The sequence below is a fragment of the Centrocercus urophasianus genome, unplaced genomic scaffold, assembly GCF_019232065.1.
Source record: "Centrocercus urophasianus isolate 14NV4802_14NV808 unplaced genomic scaffold, USGS_Curo_1.0 seq_40, whole genome shotgun sequence".
NCBI lineage: Eukaryota > Metazoa > Chordata > Aves > Galliformes > Phasianidae > Centrocercus > Centrocercus urophasianus.
Window position 1 is genome coordinate 2,244,497 of NW_024884978.1, and position 26,196 is coordinate 2,270,692.

At 41.8% G+C, this 26,196-nt stretch overlaps 1 protein-coding gene across 1 annotated transcript in view; it reads left to right on the plus strand.

Moving 5' to 3' along the window:
- PRKCA (protein kinase C alpha) overlaps window positions 1-26,196 on the plus strand; it is a 113,296-nt gene that overhangs the window by 59,234 nt on the left and 27,866 nt on the right. Inside the window, exons 4-8 of the mRNA XM_042832837.1 lie at window positions 12,161-12,272; window positions 12,988-13,116; window positions 21,057-21,213; window positions 21,303-21,437; window positions 22,132-22,228. Coding sequence (XP_042688771.1) covers window positions 12,161-12,272; window positions 12,988-13,116; window positions 21,057-21,213; window positions 21,303-21,437; window positions 22,132-22,228 — 630 coding nt within the window. The remainder of the gene's footprint in view (window positions 1-12,160; window positions 12,273-12,987; window positions 13,117-21,056; window positions 21,214-21,302; window positions 21,438-22,131; window positions 22,229-26,196) is intronic.

Genomic DNA, 26,196 nt, shown 5'->3' on the forward strand with positions numbered 1-26,196 from the left:
TTTGCTAAACAGAGAGAGCTTTGATTAAAAAGTACCCACTGATTCACAGACGTTGATTAGACAGACATGAAGATGTTATCCTGTTGTTTTTTTTTATGCAGTTACTTGGTGCAGTGTCAGGACAAGCTGAAAATAAACTCTTATTAAATTCTGTTAAATTAATGATATGTAATTTGCTTTCAGGGAAAGACTTGAGTGACTTCCAGAGAAAAGAAAAAGGAGGTTTAGTTCAGCAGACAGCAGTCATCCCTGTGAGCTGCTGGCTCAGCTTTGTGCAGCAGAGCTGCTCTGCATGGGGAAACAGGGATGTGGGGATGCAGGGATGCAGGGGAGTGAGGCTGCTCCCTCCTGCAGCCTCTGAGACAGCTGTGGCAGGGCTCACAGCTGAGCAGCACATCACTGTCAGGCCGGGAGCTGTAGTTTCAGGTGTGCTTTAATCCAGAGGGACCTGGGATGTGCCGTTTTTACCTGCTGCTTGTTTGGGGGAAAGGCTCTTTTAGAGAATCAGCACTACTTGTTCTAAGAGATGTGGTTAGATTTGTCTCACTGGGAATACAGAATTTTGATGGAGTTTCATGCATTTGGTTCTGTGCTTTTGGGAAATTAGTTTCACAGGAAGTGGGCTATTCATTTGCACTGTAAAATCAAAGCTTTGAATATGTTGCAAGTCCAACAAGTCCATGGACTGCTACCTACTTGCCATGCTGTTTCCATTGCAGGCCATCAGAGACGCCATGTAGGGTCCTGACATTCTAAAAGGAAAAAAACCCAAAACAACTCACAACACAATATTGCCTATTTTATTGAGATACCATAACATATCTGCAATGATGATGAGTGTGGGGTTTGAAACCCACTGCACTTTGGCAATGTGCAGAGAAATGGTGAGTGTTCAAGTGCAGAAGGAGCTCAAACTGCCTCAAAGTCCCACCTCAGTGCTGTGGGCATTGCTGGAGGAGCAGCTGCTGAAGCAAAAGAACACGATGAAGGATGAAGGATGGGATACAACTTTAAACCCACCTGGATGGTGGCCTCTAGTCACCATCCATTGATCACGAGCCCAGATGGATGGCAAAAGAAGCAGAGCTGGAATCTCACAGTGCCCTGTGTACTTGGTAGAAACAAGTGCACAGCTGCTGGACTTCATATATGAATTAATCTTTCTCCACTGTGCATGCTCCTTGCATTGAAGGTTTGAGAACTTCTGGTCTTGTGGTGGTTCGTTGAATGAGACTTCAGTTATCTGCTCTTTGTTAGATAAAATGTAGTGTAATATAAAAAGGAAGAACGAGAGATGAGAGAATCCTGCAATGATGCCTGAAGCAGCTCTGTGAGATGGGCAGCTCTGTGGCCTCAGCTCTGATCCATCCGACCTGATCAAACCTGCTGAGATTCCATTCCCTTCCTCTCCTCTGTGGTGACAGAAGGGCTGCCAGCCCAAGGGCTGCACACCTCTGTGCAATACATCCGTGCTTTCCAGATGCATTTGGTTTTGCTGATGTTTCAGATAAAAAGGAAAGGGGGAGACCTTTTGCATTCTTTTGAGGGGGTTTGGGGTTTTAGAACAAGATTGCTTGAAAAATCTTCAGAAGAATGGATAAGCAGCATCTCCTGTGTTAGGGAGCCTGCCATGGCATGGTGGAAGGCAGCTCCACATGGCCTTTGTGAGTGTCCAGATGTCTGTAAGACTTTTTCTGTGCCTGGCATCAGCTGCTAACTGCGCTGTGCTGAGCCCAGTTGCACTCTCCATAGGACAATGTATTTTGGAACATGGGCTGTTTGGCAAGCTCAGCTTTTACTCTGTTTGGAAAGTACTTTTAGATTCAAGAGAGACATTACCATGAAAGTAAAACATCTCTCAGTGCTTCAATAGAAGCTTTCCAAGCGGATAACGCAGCGCTGAGTGCCTGCCCTGTGCACAGGGGAAGGGAGGCTGCTGCAACTGCTTCTGTGTTATAAAGAAAAGCGTTGGGTGAATGCAGCACGGAGCTTCTTCTCTGTGTACTTAAACTTTGATTAAGCCATGGTAAAAGCCTGTTGTCGATGCCTTGCTGCTGCAGTCGCCTCATTTGTTGTGCCTGACATGAAATATGTTAAAAATGAAAAATAATGAAGCAAGACCTTGCTCTGTCATGCTTAAAGGAGCTGTGGGAGTAGGATGGAATGGGACTTGATAAATTAATGATGCTAAGTGCTGAAGGAAAATGGAAAAGTGATAAATGTAAGTAGAGAGGTGCCAATCTGCAGGGCTGTGATTGACGAGCCAGGCACATAGGTAATGGCAGAAACGGTGGGCAAGGATATAAAGGAATGCGTTGAATTTAAAGCAGTTGGGTGAGTTTGGGACCAACAATTAACTGTGCTCAGCGGAACAGTGAATTAATTCTATAGAAAAGCATGTGTTTAACAAAATACATTTGTTTAAATCACTTTTATAAATATGTTTATTTTAGGGAAGATGTGATCTTATAAATATTTAACATTATTCCAGTTTTTTATCTTCCAACCATGTGTTTTGTTTTACTGCAAGCTGAACCTTCTCCCATCTGACATTTGTGGTGAAACTTCATCTTTGTTTGAAACTGAAGTGGTATTATTTGTGTTTTTCAATTCACATTTTCTTAAATAATGCATTGTCATAGATTTCTATGCCAAGTTCAATCAGCCGTGATCAATTCTGGTGCTTTTTTTGTGCTTTCTCTGCTCCTGTTTTGCCTTAGTCATAGAAACCCAAGGGCACGTTAGTTAATTTTAAGCTGAAGCCCGTTGCAGCATTGCATGCTGACTGGGGAGAGAGCAGTGACTGGGGGCCTGGATATCAATAAGGCAATTGGCTTAGGAGCAGAAGAGCCTCCCCAGTTGGAGGGCGAGCTTCATTTCATATTTCTTGCAGCTCAGAATAATGTTAGATCAGGCTGTACCTCCGTGCCTTGCCTGCACACACACAGTAGTGGGATTGCTGGCTGCTGGGCAGGGATGATGACGTGCATCGTGCAGGTCACGGCTGGTAATCCTGGTGCCAGATAAATCAGAACTTCCTTCTTATGAATGTCAGCTCCCCTGCAACTTGTCTGTCTTAGCCTTAACTTCTTAACAACAGCATTCTGTCACAAATTGTTGGATGACTTCTTTCAATCAGCAAATCTCTGAAGCGCAGCCTTGCAGTTCTCCACAACTGGTTTGCAGAGAATGGCCAAACAGCTCATGCTCAGTATGGAGCTGGACTCGAGTGTTGTTCCTGGGGCCAAACAGCTGTAAGGCCACGATTCGTGTTTGACTGAAGTGAGGTTTATGCTTCTTTGTCACGACCCATTGTATTACACATTCTTTATTTGCTCATCTCCACCGTGAGTTTGTGGAGATGCCCTGGGTCTAACCAGGACTACAGGAGCTGCTTCATGCTTAGCCCTATGCCTTCCCAGGTCCTGTCCCCTCCCTTTCATGCAGATTTCCTGCATGACTGAGTTGTCTTGCATCTCTGTGGCCAGAGGACATTTTGCATCCTTATTATAGTTTTGTCATGCAGAGATTGCACTCATTAGGCAATGCAGGAGAACACTGTGTCTACTTGATACAGTACATCTTTATTTCTTTAACGAGATAAAGCATTTAGTATGAATCTGAAATTCTTCAATTTTTATTTTTATTTTTTCAAAATCAAACTGCCATTGAGGAGCAGTGCATAAAACATACTTCTCTACGTATGAAATTCTCATTATGAACTGCACTGGCAGCATTTATGTTACAGCTTCAACCAACTTCATGCTAATTGCATTATATTGGAATCTAGTAACTATTATGGACATTACAGTGGTTTTATCTGAAACCATTTGTGTCCTTTGAACGTTCATCTGGAGGCAGTGCATGAATGCCTCCTCCTGTTTGTTCCATGGGATAGTGAGGAGGGGTTCTGCGGGCTGCCCAGTTTCTAAATGTATATCTGCTTTGCACTGGCTGTTTTTCTGCATTCCACAATGGAGGCGCTCTGCTGCAGAAGGGTTTTTCCCACATCTTTTGTATTTTGCTTTATCTTCAATCTAAAAAGCAAAACAAAGCAAGGAAAACACTTTGAATTTCCTTCAGGTTCTTCCCGACAGGCTGCAAATGTGTGCCTTCTTCAGGCTGGGCGCTCCAGAAGGCTGCATACACATTTTAAAACGTTCCTTTTTCATGTGCTCCTGCAGGCTCGACCAGTGCTAGCCCCATTTGTTTTCTGACACACTTTGTTTTCTTTCCTTGTTCCTCATGTCAGTCTTCTACGTGTTTATCATGTTACATTTTTATTTTTAGCAGGATTAATATTGTGCAATTCCATTTGTACTTGGGATTAATTTTAATAATTGTTTTCCATGCAGCCTTACAAAGGCTTAGCTAGCAGCACCACAGAAAGCCTCTGCTGATCCGCATGCTGGGATTACAGAGGAAGGACAGTTTCTTTCCTGACTCTTTTCAAACATTACATTACTTGCAGTTTAGGGAAAATGCAATTATTCTGCTCTCCTACATGCCAGGCGATTTCCATAGAGGTGCTTTACGCAACCCCTGACCGACCGTGGCACTGTAGGACCTTCGAGGAAGGTGATTTAACATCCTGCTAAATCTTTTCTCCCCTCACTGATGGCATCAGTGCACAGAGCTCAGGGCTGTCTCCACGTGCAGAGGGCACTGCCCAAGTGCTTGTTGCAGGGCTTCCTGCTGCATGTGGCCTGAGTGCTGCGAAACAGGAGAGCCAGCATGGAAAAGCTTTCCCTCGCTTAAGAGAAAGTTATTTATTCGTTTCTCTTTCTTCATTCTTTGTCTGATGTTCCTGAATTGGCATTTTCTGTATAAAACTGACCCCGTAGCACTCAAGGCAATGAGCTTCACAAGCAGTGTATGGCAGCGTTTAGGATGTGGTTAATTTGCACTGGCTGGGGGATCGAATGCCAAACAGAAGTAAGGGGAGAAGTGTGCAGAAGGGTTTGGCTTATAGGAATGTGAGGAACACAAGGGGCAGAGCTGCTGGGATGTGCCACACATCTGTGGAAGTTCTTCCTTGGTTTGTGCCTTATGCTGCCCATTAATGGGAGGTTACAGTGCATCTGGTGACATTCCCGCTCACTGCAGTGCTTCCCAGAGCTGTGCAGCCTTCAACCCTGGGCCTCACAGGGGAATGTTCTTTCTCACAAATGATTTCTGAGAAACAAGAAGCAGCAGGCCGAGCTCGCCTTCCTTCTTTGGGGGCGCTCAGCTACTTTGGGAGCAATGGCGTGAGATCTGGGGAGCTCCTCTGGCATCAGCAGCCTTGAGAAAAATGCCTACATTAGAGAAGGAGCAGGAGGAGTGCTGCTTTCTCAAAGTGGTGTCTGTGGAACGCTCTCAGAATGGGCAAACTCAAAAGATGCAATGTAGAAGTGTTCCTCAAAGGTTCGGGGAGGTCTTTGTGCATCTCCATCATTTCCTTCTGCTTTGAACAGCGCTGAGTTAATTGCCAGATATTAAATATTTATAGATGATATCACGGAGCGTTGCTGCACGCTGCAGGCTCTCCCCTGATGCCACTGGGCTGCCAACAGCTCACTGCTCTGCTGCTCACAGCCCTGCTTCCTTACTGGGCTTGGTTAGCAAACCACACAAAGGCCAAACACAGCCCTGGGGACTGCAGGTTTGTGTCAGCTCCTGGTGTTCATCCAGCTGGGCTTCGTCCATGGTCACAATGAAACATTTTCCTCCCCAAGTACTAACCCTGAGTTTGAGTTCTAAATCACAAGTAATGCTGCTGGATAGCTGGGAATCAAGAGACTGCGCTAAAAGATTGCCCTTCTTTTCCAGGTTTATTGTGCACTGATAACTTTTTTTTACAGTTTTAGTATTGCTTCCTGAATTTTTACATCCACAGATATATGGTAACTTCTACAGTGCTGTGTATAAATGCTGTGTTGGCACTGCAAGGGCAGGACTGGGGACAAAAGCTGTGTCATAGCATTTGTACAGCCAGCCTTCGTAGGTTTTTTGCTTTAGCTGGGACTACTGACTTTTTCAAAAGAGAACATTCTGACTTTGCTATAGAAAACATACTGCATGCTCTATAAATACCAACGAGTCTAATGTCTCTATATTCCTTGGTCTACTAAATTTAATGTGCTTGAATTGCTTTTTTGAAGAAGGGTTATTTAGACATATGGAAAAACATCTGTTCAAGGCATAAATAAATAGTGTTTCAGTGGTTATACAATTCAAAAGACCATTCAGGGACTGCATGCCTCAGTCCCTACTGGGATGGGGTGAGGTATGAAAGCAGCATTTCCACATCCAGGTGCAGGTTTGGGACCAGCATGTGTCTGCATCAAACCCCTCCGTTGTTAATGGCATTTGTGTCTCTGGAGAACACTGAAGATGACACATTGCTCCTTGGATTTCGCTTTCCATACTCGGGAAATACTTTCCTCCAGCACAGAAGTTAGAGGCTTCACGTTTAGATCTTGACCATAAGTTGATATACGTGTGTAGTAAACCTTCCTGCCCTGCAGCAGTGCATCCAGCAATGGAAATGCCTTGGGAGCACTGAAGCACATGGGTGCTGCTGAGAGCAGGGGGGAAGCCAACGTCCTCTATAAGTAGGTGGGGTTTGGTGAGGGTGGGCAGGGGGCAGTGGGCTCTGCGAGCACCATTCACAGTTTATAGGGGAAAACAGAATTCTGCACTAGGAGGAAGCGTGGGACATGCAAACCAGTCATGAGTCGGTGCCATATGTATCAGAACAGCTCAAGGGCTTAGCAGCTGAATAAGGACTTTTAAGCCACTTTTTGGAGTCTTAACAGAGCAAAAAAGATGTGGACATCTGTGATGGCTTCTGAAAAAATGTGCTTGGAGTCGCTCCCACTCTCTCCTGCCTTAATTCTGATTATTTCTTGGATAAATGTGTTTTGCTTCCCTGCATGAATAGCATGCAAGCTACAGCAGATGTTGAGCTGTTTGACCTGATGCCTCTGCTCTTGGGGTCACTGCTTTTACAGAGAAACCAACAGATTTCAAGTTGGGTTGGTTTTCAGCCTTTATCTCATTTCATTTTCTGTTTAAATTAGTGAAAGAAGGATAATGTGAGCTCCAGCCGAGGGTTTTGGGGAAAAAATGTAAATCGTATCATCTCTGGGATGAGCAAGTTGGCAGATACTGAAATTTTTAAAACCTGATGAGAAGATATTGTACATAAATGCATTAGTGTAGTTGGCATGCAACCTGATGTCCCACAGTCAAATGACATCAACATCCCTGCTTTGTGCTAAGTCCTTTATCACATTAATGAGGCACTCCACCTAACTGCATCTCAGCACCATTGGAAAGCACAGAAACTGCATTGTTAATTCTAATATTAAACAATTCAGCAAGGGAATTTGTTTAAATTACTTCCCCCATCTGATCAACGTGAAACTCTGCATTGTGAGAAGTGATCAAAGTGTGAAGGTGTACCTGGTGTTTAAAAGGGTATATGACCAATGTCAAGTGCATGAGTAAAATGAATAAATACTAAATGACTTTTGATGCATATACAGCTGTGCCACTGTCTTCCCAGTACTCCTTTTGAATCCACATCACCAGCATCTCTAGTCCATCCTAAAACATTTCCATGCCAGAAGAATAGGAACAAAAGGCAGCCATCAAAATCAGTTGATTTGATGACCAGTTGTATCTTTTAATTAAAAGTAATAATTTAGTGTAAATTCCAAGAGAGCACTGAAAAATCTGCCTTTCAGTCATGTTTGAACAGTGGGGAAGCTTTCTTCTATAAAAGTATGGAGGTGGAAATGGTTGGTTAGTAACTGTCAGTATTGACTAAATACAATTTTCCTTCTTAGCCCACCTTCTGGAATCTTTTCGTATTAATAAGAAGTAAAAGTGGTCTTCAGTAACAGTCTGAAAAATGGAATCTGAAAACGTTCTCAAATGAAACACAAGTTTGCCCAAGGGTGGTGTGGGATGAGCGTGGGATTTGTTTCTACTCAGACGAAACACACCACCTTCTCAGATATGTTTTATTAACTTGGTAATGGCTTGGGGAACTTGGAGCTCTTTTAAGTGAAACAGGAGTGGTGCAGATCAGGGTGGGCTCAGCCCATTGGAGCCGTGTTGCTTCCTGGGGGAATGAGGAAGGATGCAGGATTTGGTGTTCCTGCTCCAGCAGGAGATGTCTGAGCTCACCGTGTGTAGAGCAGCCCGTGTTTCCAGTGCGTATCCTTAATACATCTCCCCTTCTGTCCTTAGTAGAGCCTCCATTTATGCCACTGGCATTCAGGATTTTATCTTTTTTAGCCTGTGTGACTTTGATTCAAATTCCTTCTGAAAAATCCATGTCACCCAGAAGATGCTCAATTATGACAGTAGGGGTGTAGCAGCGCAGAGCCACAGAATCAGCATCAGAGTTGGTCTTGAACACATAGTTCTAGTGACATAGTGAAACTTTGGAGTCTTCTACTGTGAAAGGACATCAGTAAGTCATAATACAACGCTGCTTTGTCTATAAAATGCCCACGGCCGCAGCCTCACGTGAGGCTTTTTGTATGTTTTATACTGAAAAGCAAAGCAATGATTTAATGCCTACAGAATTACAGTGAGTTCAGTGTGCTATCAGTGGGAACAAATTGCTGATCAAAAGGGAGATTTTAAAAGGAATTTGTCGGTATCGTGCTCATAAGCTGTTTTGTAACGTGCCGAAGCACAGTTTGACATTTGCAGCTGGTTAGCTGCGTGCTTTCAATTATTTCCCACTCCCATCTTTGATCCCGAAAAAGGACGGAGTGGTTTCAGGCCAAGTGGTGGCACTGCTGCAGTAGGGCACGCAGTAAGACACGGCCGTGCAATTCTGCTTCCTTCTGCTGAAGCTGGAGCAGCAGCTCTGAGCCAGGGCAGGGCTGGAAGGGTTCTTCTGCACACATATTGGGGCATGGACCAGTTTCTGAGTTCCTGCTCGAATTTTGGGGTTCCTTTCTCAAGGCATCCCTCTGTGTGCACCACATTGCCGTGGGTGCCCGCCTCTCCAGAAGCGTGTCTTAGCTTTGAGGCCAGTCCTTTCCAATTTAATTATAACACACTGCGTCCTGCTCTCCTTACAGAAATTTGGAATTGTCCTAAGAAAAGCAAAACATTCACTTTTCAGTTTTAATACAGCCTGTCATTCATCGCTGCTGAACAAATGCAGTGGCAATGCTTTTCCAATTGCCACTTTCTTAATTTTGATGGGTTTTGGAAACAGAAGTGGGTTTTCCCTTTGGAGTTTCACAATTAATCTACGCCAGGTTTAGTGCAAAGTTCAATTCTCTTGCAAATAGCAGCCATTATTTGGCAGTTCATCTGTCATATCCTGGCTTGGCTCCCCGTGTTTACTATGAAATATGACTGCCAGCAACACTTTGGGAATTATTTAAAGTTTACATTGATTAAAAGGAGATATTTGAAAAAAAAATCTGCAGGATCTTACCTCTGGCTCAGTGGTTTACCTCTGCTGAGCAGCTCTGACAGAAAGCAGTGTTATTTCCTCAGTTATGCACTAAATGCATATTTAATATTTGAAAATGTTGCACTGCATTAACAATTAAGAAGTGATAATTGCAGCTAATAATACAAGTAATTAAGTGGTGGTGGCAAAATAATTATTATTACTAATATGGATTACAGTTAAAGTGTAAACTGTGGACATGAGAAGCCCATGTTGATACAGGGAACAAGGTGAGAGCTGTTATCACCTGGCCTCTCAGCTTTCTATGTTCATTTTCAGACTTGCTCGCAAAAGAATAATTTGATGTTTGGTATTCTTAAATTTACCAAAATTAAAGCATGGGCTTGGAACAGAAAATAGGATGAAATACTGATGAAGAAACTTCTCTCTTATTTGTTAGCCTTTAGAATGTTCTGAATGTTTTATCATTTCCTTCTATTAAAGAGACTTAAATAGCTGGTTTCCTCCATGCAAGGATTCCGTTTCAGCAGTAGTTTCAGTTCTATTTTTCTTTGACCTCTGACTTTCTGTGCTGTGACTAGAAGAAGCAATTTTGTGTATAGAGGATAATAAGATATCATAGTCACAACATACTGGCTCTTGAAAACACATTATATATACATATCTTTTCCCTCTGTCAGTACATTATATTCATAAATGACACTTATGTCATATATTAAACAGAACTATAAAGATCTCCTTATTCAGCACCATTAGGAGCTGTGATTTGTGTCCTTCTTAGCAACAGACGTGCTAACAAAAATGATGTTTAAGGATATATGTTTGAAAGGCAACAAATTTCCAACAAGTCTTGTTTGTAAATACAAAATCAAGGCACAATTTAGCTTGAAAAGGTGCTTCGAATTGTTTGACAGGCACATACATGGTGGAAGTCAGGTCCTCAGATAACCATTCACTAAGGCAACGTTCCCGTGACCCCACATCTATTGGCTGTATCACTAATGAATAATGGAAGAGACGTTCTGCGGAGCGCTTTGAATGCCACTCCATGCAGGTTGCCTGTGTTTACAACATGAAAGTGGTTGTTAGCAGTTTGCATTTCGTATCTCAGGCTGTGTAATAAGCAGAGCTATTGAAATCCAGTGTCAATTTGAATTCTTGATGGTAGGGCTGTACAGATTACCTGGATAACAGCCATATTCTGTGCGTGCAGTGACAACTACTGCTTATAGATTCATCCTAAAGCTTAGAATCAGTGCAGAAAAGAACACGGAAGTGCTTACCAAAGCAAGCAAACAAAAAACCTTCACAAAGTATCACAGTACTACATTATGAAGGCAAGATTTTGCCTTTTCATTGTTGTGTGTTCAGTATGTTCAATAAAATTACCGTAGGGAGTTCCCAAATTTCTCGAGAAAGCGCTCATAGCAGAAGAGCCTTATGTTTCTGAGGAAGGAGTTGGCAACTTTTCCATTTTGTATAATGTGTACTTTCCTTTGATTCATCCTGAAAGCTTTTCTTGGCAAGTTGCTAGCTTAGTTTGGTTTTGATGACAATTTAATAATGCTTTTCTACTATGGAGCTGTATTAATACCAATATAAACTGTAAGCAGAAGAAAACTCTCTGAGCCCTCATTTTGCAGTTGTATTTGTTGGGATGTTTCAATGCATGAAGGACCTGGTACTGCATCACTTCCATTCCCTGCCAATGCATGAGGCTGTGAAAGTCCAAAGGAAAAAAGAATGCTTGCAAAGATTGGTTTCAAACTTGATTGTATTTTTTTTTCAATGAAGAAGAGCTGCAGCTCTTCCCAGGTCTGATGAAGATTGTGCTGCAACAGCTTTGACTGAAATGCAGACCTAAATTGTGCTTCCCAAATTTGTGTCAAACCATACAGGTGGGGCTGGAGGCAGTCCTGAAGTCCTGATCCAAATGCACTTCTCAGTTCTCTGAAGGGGACCTCTTCCATTGAAGGGACAGCAAATGGATTTTATATATATAATAATATAATAATAAATTGACCTGTCTTCAGTGTTTGTTTTTAAGGGATTTGGGTGCATTCCATTTCACCAGCCAGAAATTAAAAACCGTTTCCAAGCTGCTGGTGGCCTTAAAATGTCCTCGCTATAAATTTCTCTGCTGGAAAATCAGACAGGAATAGCAGTCTCTGTAAAATATTTACTATGTGCCAAGTTAGAATTTGTTCTCTTTCATCTGCAATAATGTAAGTGATAAATTTGCAGCATTTCAAGATGATCCCATCTTAAACATCCTGGTTTTACAGTCATTTTACTGCATTTCAGATTAGCCCCTTAACAAACTGCTGCTTCTCTTCTGCCGTATTTTGTGTCGTCATTGAAGAGCAGTGATGATAGATTGTAAATAAACAGATGACAGATGACAGTCCAGCCACAGGAGGAATGCCATCATTGTGTTTTATGTTTATGTGCAGTCAGTAAATGGCAGTTTTAGTGTAGATGAATCATAGGAACAAGCCTCAGCTCGCTAAACTGACATATTCTTTCTGACAAAACCAAAGCAAAAGAAATATAAGAGCTGAGCACTAAAACTGTGGCCAATATATCAACAGTCTTGTAAGGGTTATGAATAAGATATGGTATATATTTTTTGGCAGAGTTGGAGGATTTTCAGTGTTTGAAGTGCTACATTAAAGATGCTCCAATCTTATTTCCTATGACTCGTGTATCTTTCTGTCTATCCCGTAGGACCCCAGGAGCAAGCACAAATTTAAGATCCACACCTATGGGAGCCCAACCTTCTGTGACCACTGTGGGTCCCTCCTTTATGGGCTCATACACCAAGGGATGAAATGTGACAGTAAGTTCAGTTTTGCTTTGTTACCAAACCGTACTTTTGAAAGCATGTGGAAACACCTCATAACAACTTTTTCTTTTCAATGGAAAATACCATTTCAAATGTCAGCTATTTATAGGACTGTTGTATTTCAAGTGGATATTTCAGTCGAATAATAATAATCTCATGAAAACCTCTTCTGTTGCTGCAAAAGTGCTGCATGGACTTTGATACGAGAGGAGTGCATTTGCTGTTGCTTTTGAGGAAACCTGTTTCAGGAGTGGGTGGGTGAACACGCAGTTGAAAACTGGCATTTCAGTTCATGTGGCAGCCAAGATCCAGTATTTCCCTTGTGTTTCATTTGTCTTGGAAGCTGCTGCACCAAATTCTAATGACTTAAACCCAAATCCCTTCATGGCTGCTGCTGGCGGAAGTGCTCTGTTTTCTCAGGCATATTCCCAGAAGGTCTTTATTCTGGTTTTACTTTTTTTCTTGCACTTCATTAATATATTTAAGTGTCTGAAGTGGATTATTTTCTTCAGTGTTTCATTCACTGTCCACGAAATGTATTGCAGGATGAAAACTAGCCATGTTGGTCAGTCAGAAAGCATTTGGCTGTAATCTGCAAATGTTGCCAGCAATTAGACATAGTAATCTTAACTTTCACTCTGCTCAGTGTTTGCTGTGGAATCATATTATTAGTTTCTCACAGCTATCTGAAACGCTTCTGTATCCACAGCGTGTGATATGAATGTGCATAAGCAATGTGTGATAAACGTCCCGAGCCTCTGTGGCATGGATCACACTGAGAAAAGGGGAAGGATTTATCTGAAGGCTGAAGTCACTGGTGACAAACTGGAAGTAACAGGTAAACGACTCGTTTTGAAACGTGGCAGGATTTTTAAGGGTGTTGTATTCACTGTGAGCTGATGTGCTTTGGTCAACATCTTTTGGGCACTTTGGCAGAGTGTTTCCTTTTGGAAGCATGAGGGTTTCATTCACTGCGTCCTTGAATCCAGAAGCATTTTGAATCAAGAAATGCTCTATTAGCTGGCATTCTGAAGAATCCGCACGCTTAAAAAAATAAAGTGAAAATGTAAAGATGGAAAAACTGCTTTAAAAAAAATCAGGAATGTTCAAATGTTCATTAGAAAATGACTGTCATGTCTGTTTTCCTTGTAGGAAGCAGCACAGTGGGATAGCTGACCATTTAGGAAGCTAGCCATCATCTTCAGAACATGAGAAATGCTCTTAACTTCATCAGTTAAGGAGGGATTTCCTGTATTCCAGAGAAGTTAGTAAACAAAGAAACTTGGACTCAATCCCAAATATTACTCCCAATGTATTATAAAGCAGTAATAATAAAAAGATCATATTCTGTGAGGTTAAGGTTAATAAGATAGGGAGAAGGGAGAGAAAGGAAGGAAGGAGAGGGCAGCAGTTCCTTTTCTTGGGAGTGCTTCTCCCAGGGCTATCAGTAAGCTTTGGTTCCTCTCACCCACACAGCCTGTCTCATTCCCAGTTGAAGCTGCAGAAAAACATACGGAAAATGTATTTTGCAAGTTGAGGGACCATTTTGTCCCCCTACATAGATGTGCTGCTTACCTCAAGCAAAACTTCCTTGCTGCATTATCAGGGAGCAGAGTTTATCACTCAGGATCCGCTTCAGAAGTTGTATTTACAGTGCTTGCTTTCTGTTTAATTGAGGTCAGCTGATAATTGGCTCTAATATCTCAAGTGCAAAGCTGGTAGTGAACTTTACTGTTGGTTTTTCCTTTCTGTTGGACACTAATACTGTTCTTTATCCATTGGGCTGCAAAGTCTTTATTCAGAGGGAGAGCACAGATGGGAATTAGATGATGTAAATTGAAATTGATGTAAGGGAATTAGTTCAAACCAAGTCTGTTTAATATAAATTCAAGATGAAAGTAGAAGTTCTTTTGACTCAGAATTCTCTTTCAGGAATTAAAGGCACACTGAAGTTATCAAAAACAAAATAAGGGATGAGCTATCGTGTCATGGCAGGTGACCAACACTGCTTCTTCAGCAGTGTGTCTTAACACACTGTAATGCTTACTACACGCACACAAATACATCTTGGAAATTGGTTTTGTGAGCAGCTGAATTCACAAAGTCCACACACTGAAGCAGGAACTGAGAACACTGTTGTTGTCATGGCCTGTTTGGTGTTGAAAATTCAAGGCCAAAATTATGGCAGAACAAAGTAGAAGGTTTCCCAAAGCATCTGCTTTTCTGTCTTTACTCCTTGATGTGGTTGTTGGCAATCTGTGGATGTTGAGCATTGTTCCATTGTGTCAGCATTGCTGATTTCTTGCGCTCAGAGCCCAACCTTTGGTTAGCCCTGAAGTGGTCAGGCAGTCGGACTGATGATATCTGCAGGTCCCTTCCAATTGAATGGCTCTCTTCTCTACACCAGAGAGATGTTCTTTCTAGCTCCACACTTCTTATTTGGGGAATGAATCACAAAAGGTACCATATTCCTTGTAGTCAGCATAAAGGAAATCAGGCCATCACGTTTGATTTTCACAGCTCACAGAAGCATTGAACTTCCCTTCTGTCACTGTTCATGCTTTTGTTATCTCTGCATCTGAATAACTCCAGATTCTTCTGTCAAACCTTGTAAAAAGCATTGAAAAAGAGAGGCATGATCAAATTTAGTTAGAAAGGATTAGAATAGATCCCAAGTAGTACTTAACTGTAGTTAACATTTCAGATAGTTTCCTGTTGTGTAGGAGAGGTGAACTTGTCCAAGATGCTGTCCTTAGGAGAAAGGTGCTTCCACTTTTTGGTGTGAGTGCACTTGGCAAATGCTTTTATTTGTGTGCTTGTAGATAAAATACTTCCATCCAAAATTTAAGAAGGTTTCTGGACATGAAGAAGAATTTTTACGACAACCTTGTTATAATAAGCTCATTAAGGTGCTGTTCTGTTCTTATGACTGGGGCTGTGTTCTCTGTGTTATGTTCATATGCTTGAAGCTATGTTCTCTACGTTACATTCCTAGGCATTTCCAAGGTTTCCAAAAATTTCTGGAAGTATAAATGGATTTCCCTGAAAGTACGCCTTTCTTTTTTTTTTTTAATTTATATATGATACCATACAAATGTACTTATGTATGCTGTGGTCAGACAAGCTGAAGCTTTTGTGCATATTCAACACAAGACAAATTAATGGTTCTCAGTTGGTTCATGAACACTGCTAACCCCAAATTTCTAACTCAATGTGTCTCCTACTACAGCGTCTTTACTGGCAAAAAAGTCTGCAGATCCCAGAGCTGCCTTTAGATTCAGGAAGGGGCTGGATCAAAAGTCCAGGATGTACAGGAACTGCTCTTGGGTTTGAGCCTTTGCTGGATTCTTCTTCAAAAGAATGTCTCCGTAGGTGTTGAACTCCTTCAGCTGAATTCCTTAATCTCTCTGCTCTGCATCCTGTTTTGCCTGTTAATTGGTTCCTGCTGAGCTCGTGTTCCTGTAGCCAGCCTTGACTGCCTGCAGAACAGTCATGCTGTTCGCTGCAGACGTGGCACTCCGGTGGGCATCTTGCAGTTCCTTCTGTGGGCGGCTCCGCTTCCTTGCTGGGAGGAAGGAGGGTTCCATGCACTGAACGGCGATGGAGAGCTCTGTGCCCTGGGGGAAGTCACTGCTTGGTGCATAGCAAGTGGTGTTTGCTTCTGTGTAACAGCTCAGAAGGTGTTGCAGTGGCTTTTCTTTCCGAAAAGGGCCACAGTACATGCATGCTTACTGAGTGTTTTCACAATAAAATGGGGTAAATAACGTTGGGGTTTTTTTACCCGTTGAGTATTAGGAAAGAGGCCAGCTGGAGCTGCCCAGTAGTTCAGCCGGATTATCTAAAATATCAGAACACTCGGGCAAGTTTTGAATTCAATTGATCCTGGAAATGATTCAGTCCCATACATAAATATATTTAATGCTAGCGTGCCTCCATGTGAACTTCCAGTGCACTTCAGATCTTTGGTGTAGGAGCCTAAAGGTGGACAGGCAGTCCTTTCTGCATGAGTGCTACAGACTAGGAGTGGGAGTTTTGTATTGATGTCCTCTGACAAAATCTCACCACCTCCCCAGTGCCATTTTCAGTGTTCATTTATGTGGCAGTTCTTAAATATCAGCAGTTCATTTTATACCTACTACCTTGAGAGTTGGCTTTGGATATTAATACGTTATTGCAGTCGCTGTAAATCAACTGGTTGTAAGAACTCTCTTAATTGCGTTTTTTTTGACATTGCTGAATTTGTGACCCTTCCATAGAATGGACTGTTGGGATTTTGCTTTTAGGCATAGCGAAGCTGTTTCTGCTGCTCTTAATCTCTGTCATTTTGCATCGAAATTTCCCCTTCCTGGTGTGTGCTACAAGTTTTGTCACCCTTACGCTTACTTGCCAACCCATCATGTAACCCGGGTTCCTTCTGAGCAGTTTTGCAGGTGGCTGAATCACCGTTTTGATCTTTATTTTATTTCTGAATTATTTTTATAGCGAGCAAACAATAACCTCTGTGAGAAAATAACCCCATCTGGTGCAGTGACATATAAAAAGCCACCACACTGTTGGGATCCCAGGAGCTGGGTCTGACAGCAGCTGCCCTCCCAGCAGCAGTGAGCTGCAGGTGCTGCTGAGGGCAGGGTGCCACGATGCTGCCAGCCATGGCACCCCACTGTTATCAGTGTTACTAAAATATGTGTATATACACACAGCCCAGAGCTCCCAGGTTCCTAAGTGTAATTTTCAGAGCTGAAAGAATACAGAAAATGTGGTTTTATTCTTCTGTGATGCTTCTGTGATTTAAAAGAGGAAACCTGGCCGTTCTTTCTGGAGGCTGGGAGCGCAGAGCTGGCTCCTGCTATCACCTCCCCAGGAGTTCTGCACTCCCTGCTGTACGTATTTCAAATTATTTATGAATGCCTGATGCTGAGCTACTCTATGGCACTGCATATTAATGTCCATCATGCTGCTTGCCATGGAGACCTGGCTGAGCAGCCTCTGCCCAAAGAGGAGAACTGGAGAGCTGCTGCAAATCACTGGAAGTCCACCAGTTGTTTCCTTGAAAGACTCCTCCACACACACTCTCCTAATTTCATCTGTGTTTGCCTAGGTTATTAACAGTGTCTTTCTTTGTTAGCATTAATTTTGTAACATTCTGCAGCTGATTTTAAAAGGAAGACACGTGAGTGTTCAGGAGAGTTATCAGCTGTTATGTGAAGTCCCTATAAAGTGATCCTAAATAACTGCTTGTGTGTGGGAGGCATTTTTAATAACTCAAATAAGAATGGCGTGTTTTATCTCACCAATACCTTCTGTGTTCTCTGGTATTCCCTGAACCTGCAGGGTTGCTGTGCTGCTTGCACACAGGGCAGTGCCTTTCATAAATGCCAACCCCTGTAGCAAATGAGTATTTGCCATTTCAGTCATTAAATTTTCTTTACTGTGAAAAAACAGTAAATGCACAGTATGGAAAAGAAACATTTGTTGTTCATAGATAGCCATCTGCATGCATATATAAAAAAAACACCCTAAAATGCTATGTATTTGCATAAGAATTTGAACACATCAATATTAGAAATTTAATAATCAACCCCTTTTCAGACAATTTGATATAGCAGTAGTCAGTGTTTGTGTTAAGGCTTGTGTTTTATTATGTAGTTATACTGCCCAGTACTCGGATTCTTTTATGAAGGTAATTTTTATAGAGGTAATCTGATTTTAAACATAAAGCACAGATGCCCCTGTGAGGTTTCCAGCTGGAAATGAAAGCAGAGAACTTACTGCAGGTCTTATTAAGTAGCATTAGAGTTGATGGTACCCTTTTATTAGTCTTAATAAAAGACAGAGGAATGAAGCATGATGGAACACCAGTTCATTTTTCATCTTGTTCTCAGGAGGAAATTAATTCCTTATCCATTTCTTGTGTGTAAGTCACCTGTGAAACGCAGGCATCCCTGCAGCCTACATTCATTATTGTGGCATCTATGGGAGTCAGGAAACTGGGAGTAAAGAGCAGGCAGGGGTCTCAGGAGAGGTACATAGGAAAATCAGCAGGGGTATGGTTATGCAAAAGAGAAATCTCATATTGAGAAGCCCTTTCAGTGGCCAAGCACTGTGTGGAAATGGTCTGAACAGCAGGATGTGAGGAGATTCAGTTGTACACCTGTAATTGTAATTCTCTAGAGTTTTAATGCTGGAAGTCGGAAGTCTGAGCTAGCAGTGTTCTCCCTCTTCTGCTTCATTGGAGAGCTTCCCAGGCAGGACTGTTGGAGACTCAAGACCTCTTTCAAAAGCATCTATTTGCATTCACTGGGAGATTTCTACTCCTCTAAGAAGCCTGTAGGGAGCAAGAGATTGGCAAGCAACAGTTGCTGTGATTAGTAAATCATTTTATCATCAACATTTGAAAATTCAAGGAAAAGGTAGTTGTGACTCATTAAAAGGAACTGAGTGAACTTGTGCTGCAAATAGCTCTGCTTTGTTTTAGGGACAGAAGCATTTCTTTGCTCATTCCTGTGGCTAAATCTATTTGCTGACGCCACAAGAAGTTATAAATCCATAACTGTGTATTGTTTGTGATGTTTGACCCATACATTCCATGAAAAAAGTTCACATGTTGTCATCCAAACTCTGAAATGCTGCCTGAATTTCTCTCGTCACACAGAGTGACTGTTTTCTGCCATCCCACTCTGTCTTCTTTAGATATTTATTTAAAGTATGAGTACCTAAGAACCAGCTCTGTGTTTGCTTATGTCTTTACACTACTGGAAACCTGAATATCCCAATTTTAGGCACAGCTTCTGGAGGCACCACTGTGATAGCAGAGACACATCGTCGAATGGGAGAGTCATCAAACAGCCCATATTTTCTGCTGACTGGGCACTTATGATCTCTTCTTCATTAACGATAAGGAGGAAGGTGGTCCCTTTTCCTTGTGGCATGGTGACAACACAGGCACACTTGCTTTGTTGGAAACTTGAGCATATGCTTCTCTTCACTCCCTGTTTGTTTGTGTGTGTTCTCAGTCCCAGTTGAAGAATCTAATCTGGACAGGCCATTAGGGATTTAACTCGTATCAGCTACCTTGCTCAGTGCAGAGATCATCATCATGCTCAGAAAACTGGCAGCTAGTATTCTGTGTTTCTTCCAAGTTCCTCTTGGTGCTGAGTTTAATTAACCAATAATTGTAAAGCAACAAGAGTTTGCTTGTTTTCCTTGGAGATACAGCAGAATTTTCTGCTGTGATTCAGCCTCGGTTCAGTTATTTTCTTGGAGTTATTTTTCATTTAATTTTGTTTCAGCCACACATGAGAGAGCATCTGTGATAGTAAGAGGGCTCTGCTTCCTGCCATCCCTCTTGTGGACTTGTCTTGGTAAGAGTAGGATGCTCTCAAAGGGTTGGACCAACCATCATGACATTAATTCCTTATAAATTATATTTAGCAAATATCATCGTGCCATTTCCTCAAGAAAAAGTGCTACCAGTTGGAACTAGATGTCTGAGGGTGCTAATTACACAAAAATACAAATGGCCCAAGTAAGGAGCGAGATCATGACTACTTCAGCAGCCTGTATTTAGTGTATGTTGCATCTCTCTTTCCAAGTGCATCTTTGAGCTGCACTTCTTTTTGAGCTTAAAGGCCTTTTTCCTTATTCTGTGTCTCCTACAGAAGAGGAGCAGCCTCACACATGCAGTCAGTGGTTTTTCCCATGCTCAGCAGCACAGACAGACACCGATCCTTGTCAGCCCGACTGGTTTGGGTGGGACGGCGTTTCACAATGCCTGAAATCCAGCCTGTTTGTGAACTTCTGCAGAAGCTGATGGCAGAATGCCATTGACACATAATAAAACCTTACACACCGTGCATATAAATGTGGTGTGAGCGTCATGCTGGTCTTCTGCAAGATGGAGGGAAGTGCTGCCTTGCTCATGCATTGTGATGCTCCACTCATCTGCAGTGACTTCTGAGCTGCCCTGTGAAGCCCCACAGCTGTGGCAGCAACCTCAGCCAGAGCCCCAAATGCTGCTGAGCCATTGATAAAGGCCCACCATTGCCTCTGCTCCTTGTTCTGCACAGAGATGTGGCCATGTGGGGAATATCCCACAGGCAGGTTACTGGCCATCCTTGTCTCTGGGCATCAGTAGCATCATGAGGGCTATGAACTCACTTTGTGCTCTCTTCTGCCATTGTGAAAATAGATAAATATGAAAATTGTATATGAAAATACCATTTTTGTGAAGGCAAAACTCGTCTTCCCCTGCTTTTACTTTGGGTGCCATCTCATGACAACTCTCACAGTGATTCCAGCTGACAGCTAATGAGCAGTGAATCCAAGGGAAGTTTAGTACCAATAACATGTTGTATAAAGCAGCCCTTCTTGGAAATCTGTTCTGATCCAACTATCAGCCTTACAGCATTCGTCTGATAGTTGTGGAACCTAAGATTGATGAGTAAATAAAGCAAACAGAAATGCTCCCTGCTTAGAAATGTATAGAGATGAGCTCGGATATTTAATCATTCCATTCCAGGAAAGAGCTGCCCAGGAGCTGCTTCATTCCATTTAGGCTGGCTCTCATCTCCTGTCACTTCTCTCTACTAGCCTTACAAATGCCATCAAGTGCAACCTTACTTTACTATTTTCTTCCATGCCAAGTCTGACCACACGAGTTTTTCATCTTATTTGTGTTACCTTTCAACGTACTTCTTTCGATTTGGTTTGACTTGTTACTATATTGTTAACAGTGATTTTTAACCCCATGCAAATCAGCCCTTTGTTTTATATTGACAGTGCGAGAAGCAAAAAACCTCATTCCCATGGATCCAAATGGGCTTTCAGATCCTTATGTTAAACTGAAACTTATCCCAGATCCCAAGAATGAAAGTAAACAAAAAACAAAAACCTTCCGTTCTACCCTGAATCCACACTGGAATGAGTCATTCACGTTGTAAGTTTAACCCCTTTTAATGTAATTTCTTATGTGTTGAATCATCTATTTGAGTTTTGCATTCAGAATGCTATTTCTCTCCTTTTCAGTAAATTAAAACCTACAGATAAAGACCGACGGCTCTCTGTAGAAGTCTGGGACTGGGATCGAACAACCAGGAATGATTTCATGGGCTCTCTTTCATTTGGGGTGTCAGAGCTCATGAAAATGCCAGCCAGTGGATGGTAAGAGTTTCTGAAAAGAGTTTTAAAATAGTATTTTTCTGCAGCCTGATTACTGTATCTCTTATTCACTGGAAATACAACTAAAAGTGGGAAACATGGGCTATAGATAGCAAAGGAGGATAATTAAAGGAAGCTTTCCTTTTGTTATGTTCATGAAGCTTCTGCTGGAACCAGGAGTTGCTGCAAACTCATGGCCTTGTGATACACATTTTATTTTTATCTCAAATATGATATACTCATTATGAAGCATATCAGCTATGTATAGCAAGTTAAAGTACATCTGAATAGGTTTTATATAATGCCATCTTATTACGTGCCAAACCACGGGTAGAACTCAAGACCAGACCTCAACCAGAACTCAACTACCAGACCTTCTCAGAGAGTATCACTTGTTGGAGGGGATGATTTAGGGCTATAAAAGCATTGGAGTCTTTTCAGGGTTGATTTCTTACACCATGTCGCAAGATGATTGGGATGAAGTCCTTGTCTTCATTTGACACATGGTTTGCCATTAAAGATACAATTTTATTTGAAATATATTCTGTTTCTGTATCTCCTTTAGAACTCAGAATGTTGTTCTTTACATACAAGTGGCATTGATACAAACCAGACACAAACAGACGTAACTCAGATTTTATATCTGAAAGGAGCAGAAGTACAAAAACACCCTTTTTTTTTCTCAAATGTTCCACAGGTACAAGCTGCTGAATCAAGAAGAAGGCGAATATTATAATGTTCCAATTCCAGATGCTGATGAAGATGGAAATGCAGAGCTGCGGCAGAAGTTTGAGGTGAGGATTAAAGCTACCTCTGTATTGCATTTATTTTTTAACCTTACAAAAACAAAAACAAAAAAAAAAACAAGGCCCAAACTGTTAACAGTTTTAATGTTATTAGTATCATAGAATCTAGCTTCTGTTGCTTGTGTCAGCAGTATGACCTTTGGGTTTCCTGAAGGTTGCACTGAGGGGATTATTTCAGCAGTATTTCAGCATCGATCTGGCTGTTCTGCTCCTCTGTTATGGTTGTCCTCCTGCCCTTTGCCACACACAGTGGAGTGGTTGGTTGGCCACAAGCATGGCCTCACTGTGCCATGCAAAGGAGTTGTTTCCTAAGTAACAGGCATAACCTGGCTCTTCTGACATCTGCAGTAATATCACTGCAAAATATTTGCTGTCCATTCAACCCAAGGAGACGAAGGGCATGTTTTGAGGATGGAATTGTTTTGCTGATGGTTGTACTTGATTCAGCTGGTCTGATCTGCTGAATATGCCATTATGAATTTAAATATTCCAGTAATTAAAATTAAAATTCCAGTTAATAGCGATTTCTTTTGTTTCTAGTCAGACATTTCCAACCTTAGCCTAGCAGTTTATCCAGAAAGTAATTCATGTACCTTTTGTGCTTAAACAAACGCTTAAGCCTGTTGCTTTCAACCTGAAATGGCCATTTTTTATGTTCACCATCAGGCAGAATTCTACATTGTTGTTATAAAGATGGGTTAACCCAAGAGAGTGAGGAAAAACGGCACTTGTTCAGCTTTCAAGAAAATCAAAGAAAAGGTGCTTCAATTTCTTCTGAACACATTTGGATCAGCTAACATACTTTTGTCTGCAGCATGAACTATGATTTTTGCTTTACATTTGAGAAGTACTTTAACCTTCATTTCATTTTCCTTTCATTACAGTTGTGATCTGACCGGTGTGATTTTATTTTTAGGTTATTTTCTATTCAAAATCATATTTACCTCTGACCCTCCTTAGAAAGAATAACTTCAAAAGTAATTTGTTTCACCACTTCTATGGCTCTGTGCATTATACAGAGCCTGGAACAGGGTGGACATGGATTTTAGTGGTAGAGGTATAAAATTACCTATTTTTTTCTTGGGACAAGAACAGCACAAAGACGAGTCACTAAAATTTTCTGTTGTAAAATGTCAGTTAATATTTGTGTTGTGTTTGCATCTTGTGTTTACAGTCTTTTATTTTTTCACTTGAGCCTTCTATGCACACACTGGTTGCAGCATGAATAGTCAGGGTTGATCTACGTTCTGCAGAGAACTGGTGTAGAAACCCTGAGAGATTGCAACGTGCAAAACTGCCAGCCTGGCTCCCAGGAACAGCAGCTTCACATGGGGTCAGCTCTGTCTCAGAAATAATTAGTCTGTCTCAAAGTCTAATTAGTCCAGTTCCAGCACTGTGCATTTGAGGCTTTCTCTGTTCTGAAGGCAGCAAGGTTGAGGACATTTTAGTGGTCTGCATTAATCAGGGAAAGGGAATGGGTTTGCAGCAAACACGGTGTCTTTCTCCATGCTAGAGCTGCATAATAAGCAGGTTTTAACCCTAATGCTGCTGTTTGTGAACATCTGTAGCTCAACAAAATTGTAGTTATAGCTGGGCCAACGCTACATAACGTGGTATTGCATAGTGAAAGGATTTTAGTTTCACTGCTTTCTCAAAGTCTGTTGCTGTGAGCAGCACCCCCCCTAGTAATGCTCTTAGTTGTTTTCAGGGGGAATTACTGTCATAGCTTTTAAAAAGTAACAGCCTGGATGTCTGAATGGTGGTATTTAACTTACTAGCTATTCTGATACGGTGCATAAGTGGTGCTGGCTCTTCTATGTTATTTTTCTTATCATTAAGAAATTATCTTGGCTTACATCGTCACTTTATTTTAAGTACCCTATGCTAAGGAACAAGTAGATGGCACTGAGAAGTTCTGTTTGTGATCTCGTGGCATTTCCTCTGAGATCAGTTCTGAACCTTTGCAGGAAAGCTCTTGGCAGCCATATTGCTGGGTGTTGGCAGGAAGATGAAAAATACCCATAGATCAAGAGAGGTCACACAGAGCTATCTTCATATTTACCAGTTCGGAGAGAAGAGTCATTTCAGAATGCTTGCTAATCCAAGTCCCCATCTGCAGTGCTTGGTCCATTATTCAGCATGAGGCAGTGTGATTGATAGCCAAATGACACTGATGTAGTTTTGAGTACAAAATCACAACAGTTTCTGTGGAAGTACCTCATTCTTAATACAAAATATTTCAAATGAGTAATGGAGAACCTTAAGATTGGGCTGTTGACACAATCCCATCACACCCTTCTGAACCCACTTTAGCAGCCCAGAGTTCCTGCTGTAGGCACACATTGGTCTGCTTCCTCCCTGACCTCCTGACATGTAGTCATTTATTCTGTGTAAATCTACCATGAAACAGCTATACAAGATTAACAATAATACCAATAATAAGAAAAATGCTCAAAGCATTCCATTCACTTGCTTTTGTAATTGAAAGGGAAAGAAAAGGAGTTTCTGTGTGGCCCATCCTACCAGGTCTAAAGCAGCTGATAAATAGCCCTTAGCTCTTGGTTCTGCTGAACAAATGAGACCAAGTTCAGAAAAGGAGAATTGAGGAAGACAATGATTTCATTAATGGAATCATACAGTGACCTCATCTTTTTAGTTATTACTGCAAGGATTTTCTTTCTGTATGCTATCTAGATATTGTCCAGATGAAGCAGTACAGTATACTGAGGTTGAGGTATGCTATGCATAGGTGCAGTTTTTTCTGTTTTTCAAATAACAGACTTATTTTTGGATCTCACCTATCACTAAAAGTTATGAATCAACTCCTCATTCCCTTTGCACTGTGATCCATTTTAGTGATCTACAGATGATACATCATTATTAATACTTAGAGACAAAAATATTCTGCTGTAGGAAGGGGAGGCAGGGTGAAATCTGTCACTGCTTTTCATTGGGCTTTAGACTTTGGGTGTGGATTTTCTCCCCAGAATGGCACTATTGGTGGCCATCTCCAGGCTGAACTGGGTTCTCAGCAGGCACATTGAGGATAATTGTGGCTGCTCCATAATTGTTCGGGCTGAGGTTGCCACGGCAACTCGCGATGGTCCCAGGTGGCTGCATGAACCCAAACGAGCAGGGCTTTTCACTGCAGTATCTACTAGTTGTTGTGTACTTCTTTCCTGTTACTGTGTATTGCTGTCCAAACGAAAGCACCCAGTGACACGTTGTTGTCATTCTAACACCCAGTTGCAATTCGAGCAGCAATACGTTTTTTATTCGAGGAAAAGAAAGGAGCAAATTCTAAACTTGAATTGTAGGAAGTTATTTTTGTTTTCTCCAGCCCCGTTTCCTGTAATTTGCTGCTTAATTTAGCACTTCTAGATACTTCAGCATAACCTTAGAAGAATAATAGAAAAATACTGGCTTAATGTGCTGGTTAATTATTCTGTCTGTCCTCTTCTTTAAGCAGCACCATCACGGAAAATGTTATTAAAAATAAAGCAGCTGCTGCAGTTCGTATCAATATTCATTTTTTAATTAAAAAAGGACCGGGTAGCTATTATCCTCACACATGGATATGTCTCCCAAGTGTAGGGTGTATTAAGTGATGTGAGCAGTCAGCTCTGGTGATTGGTGGCATTCAGGCAGCTTGTTGCAACGGGGAGCTCAGTTCTCCCAGAGCCCTCGTTTAGAGCAGCTCTGGGGAGGGTACATAAGGGCCCTATTTTTGCATATTCATAAGATGATGGATGTTTTCCTTTGCTCTCACCATTCCCACCAGTGTAGCTGTGTGAGGGGTTGCCGTAGAACAAGGCATTCCCACTCCTTGGGCTACCAACCTGTTGGTGTGGGGAAAAGCAGGGAATGCTTTTGCCTCACAGTGGGCCAATGCCATAAAGCCTTGTGTGCCACAAGGGTCAGCAGGGTACTGAGGGACAGTGCTCATGCTGCTTTTA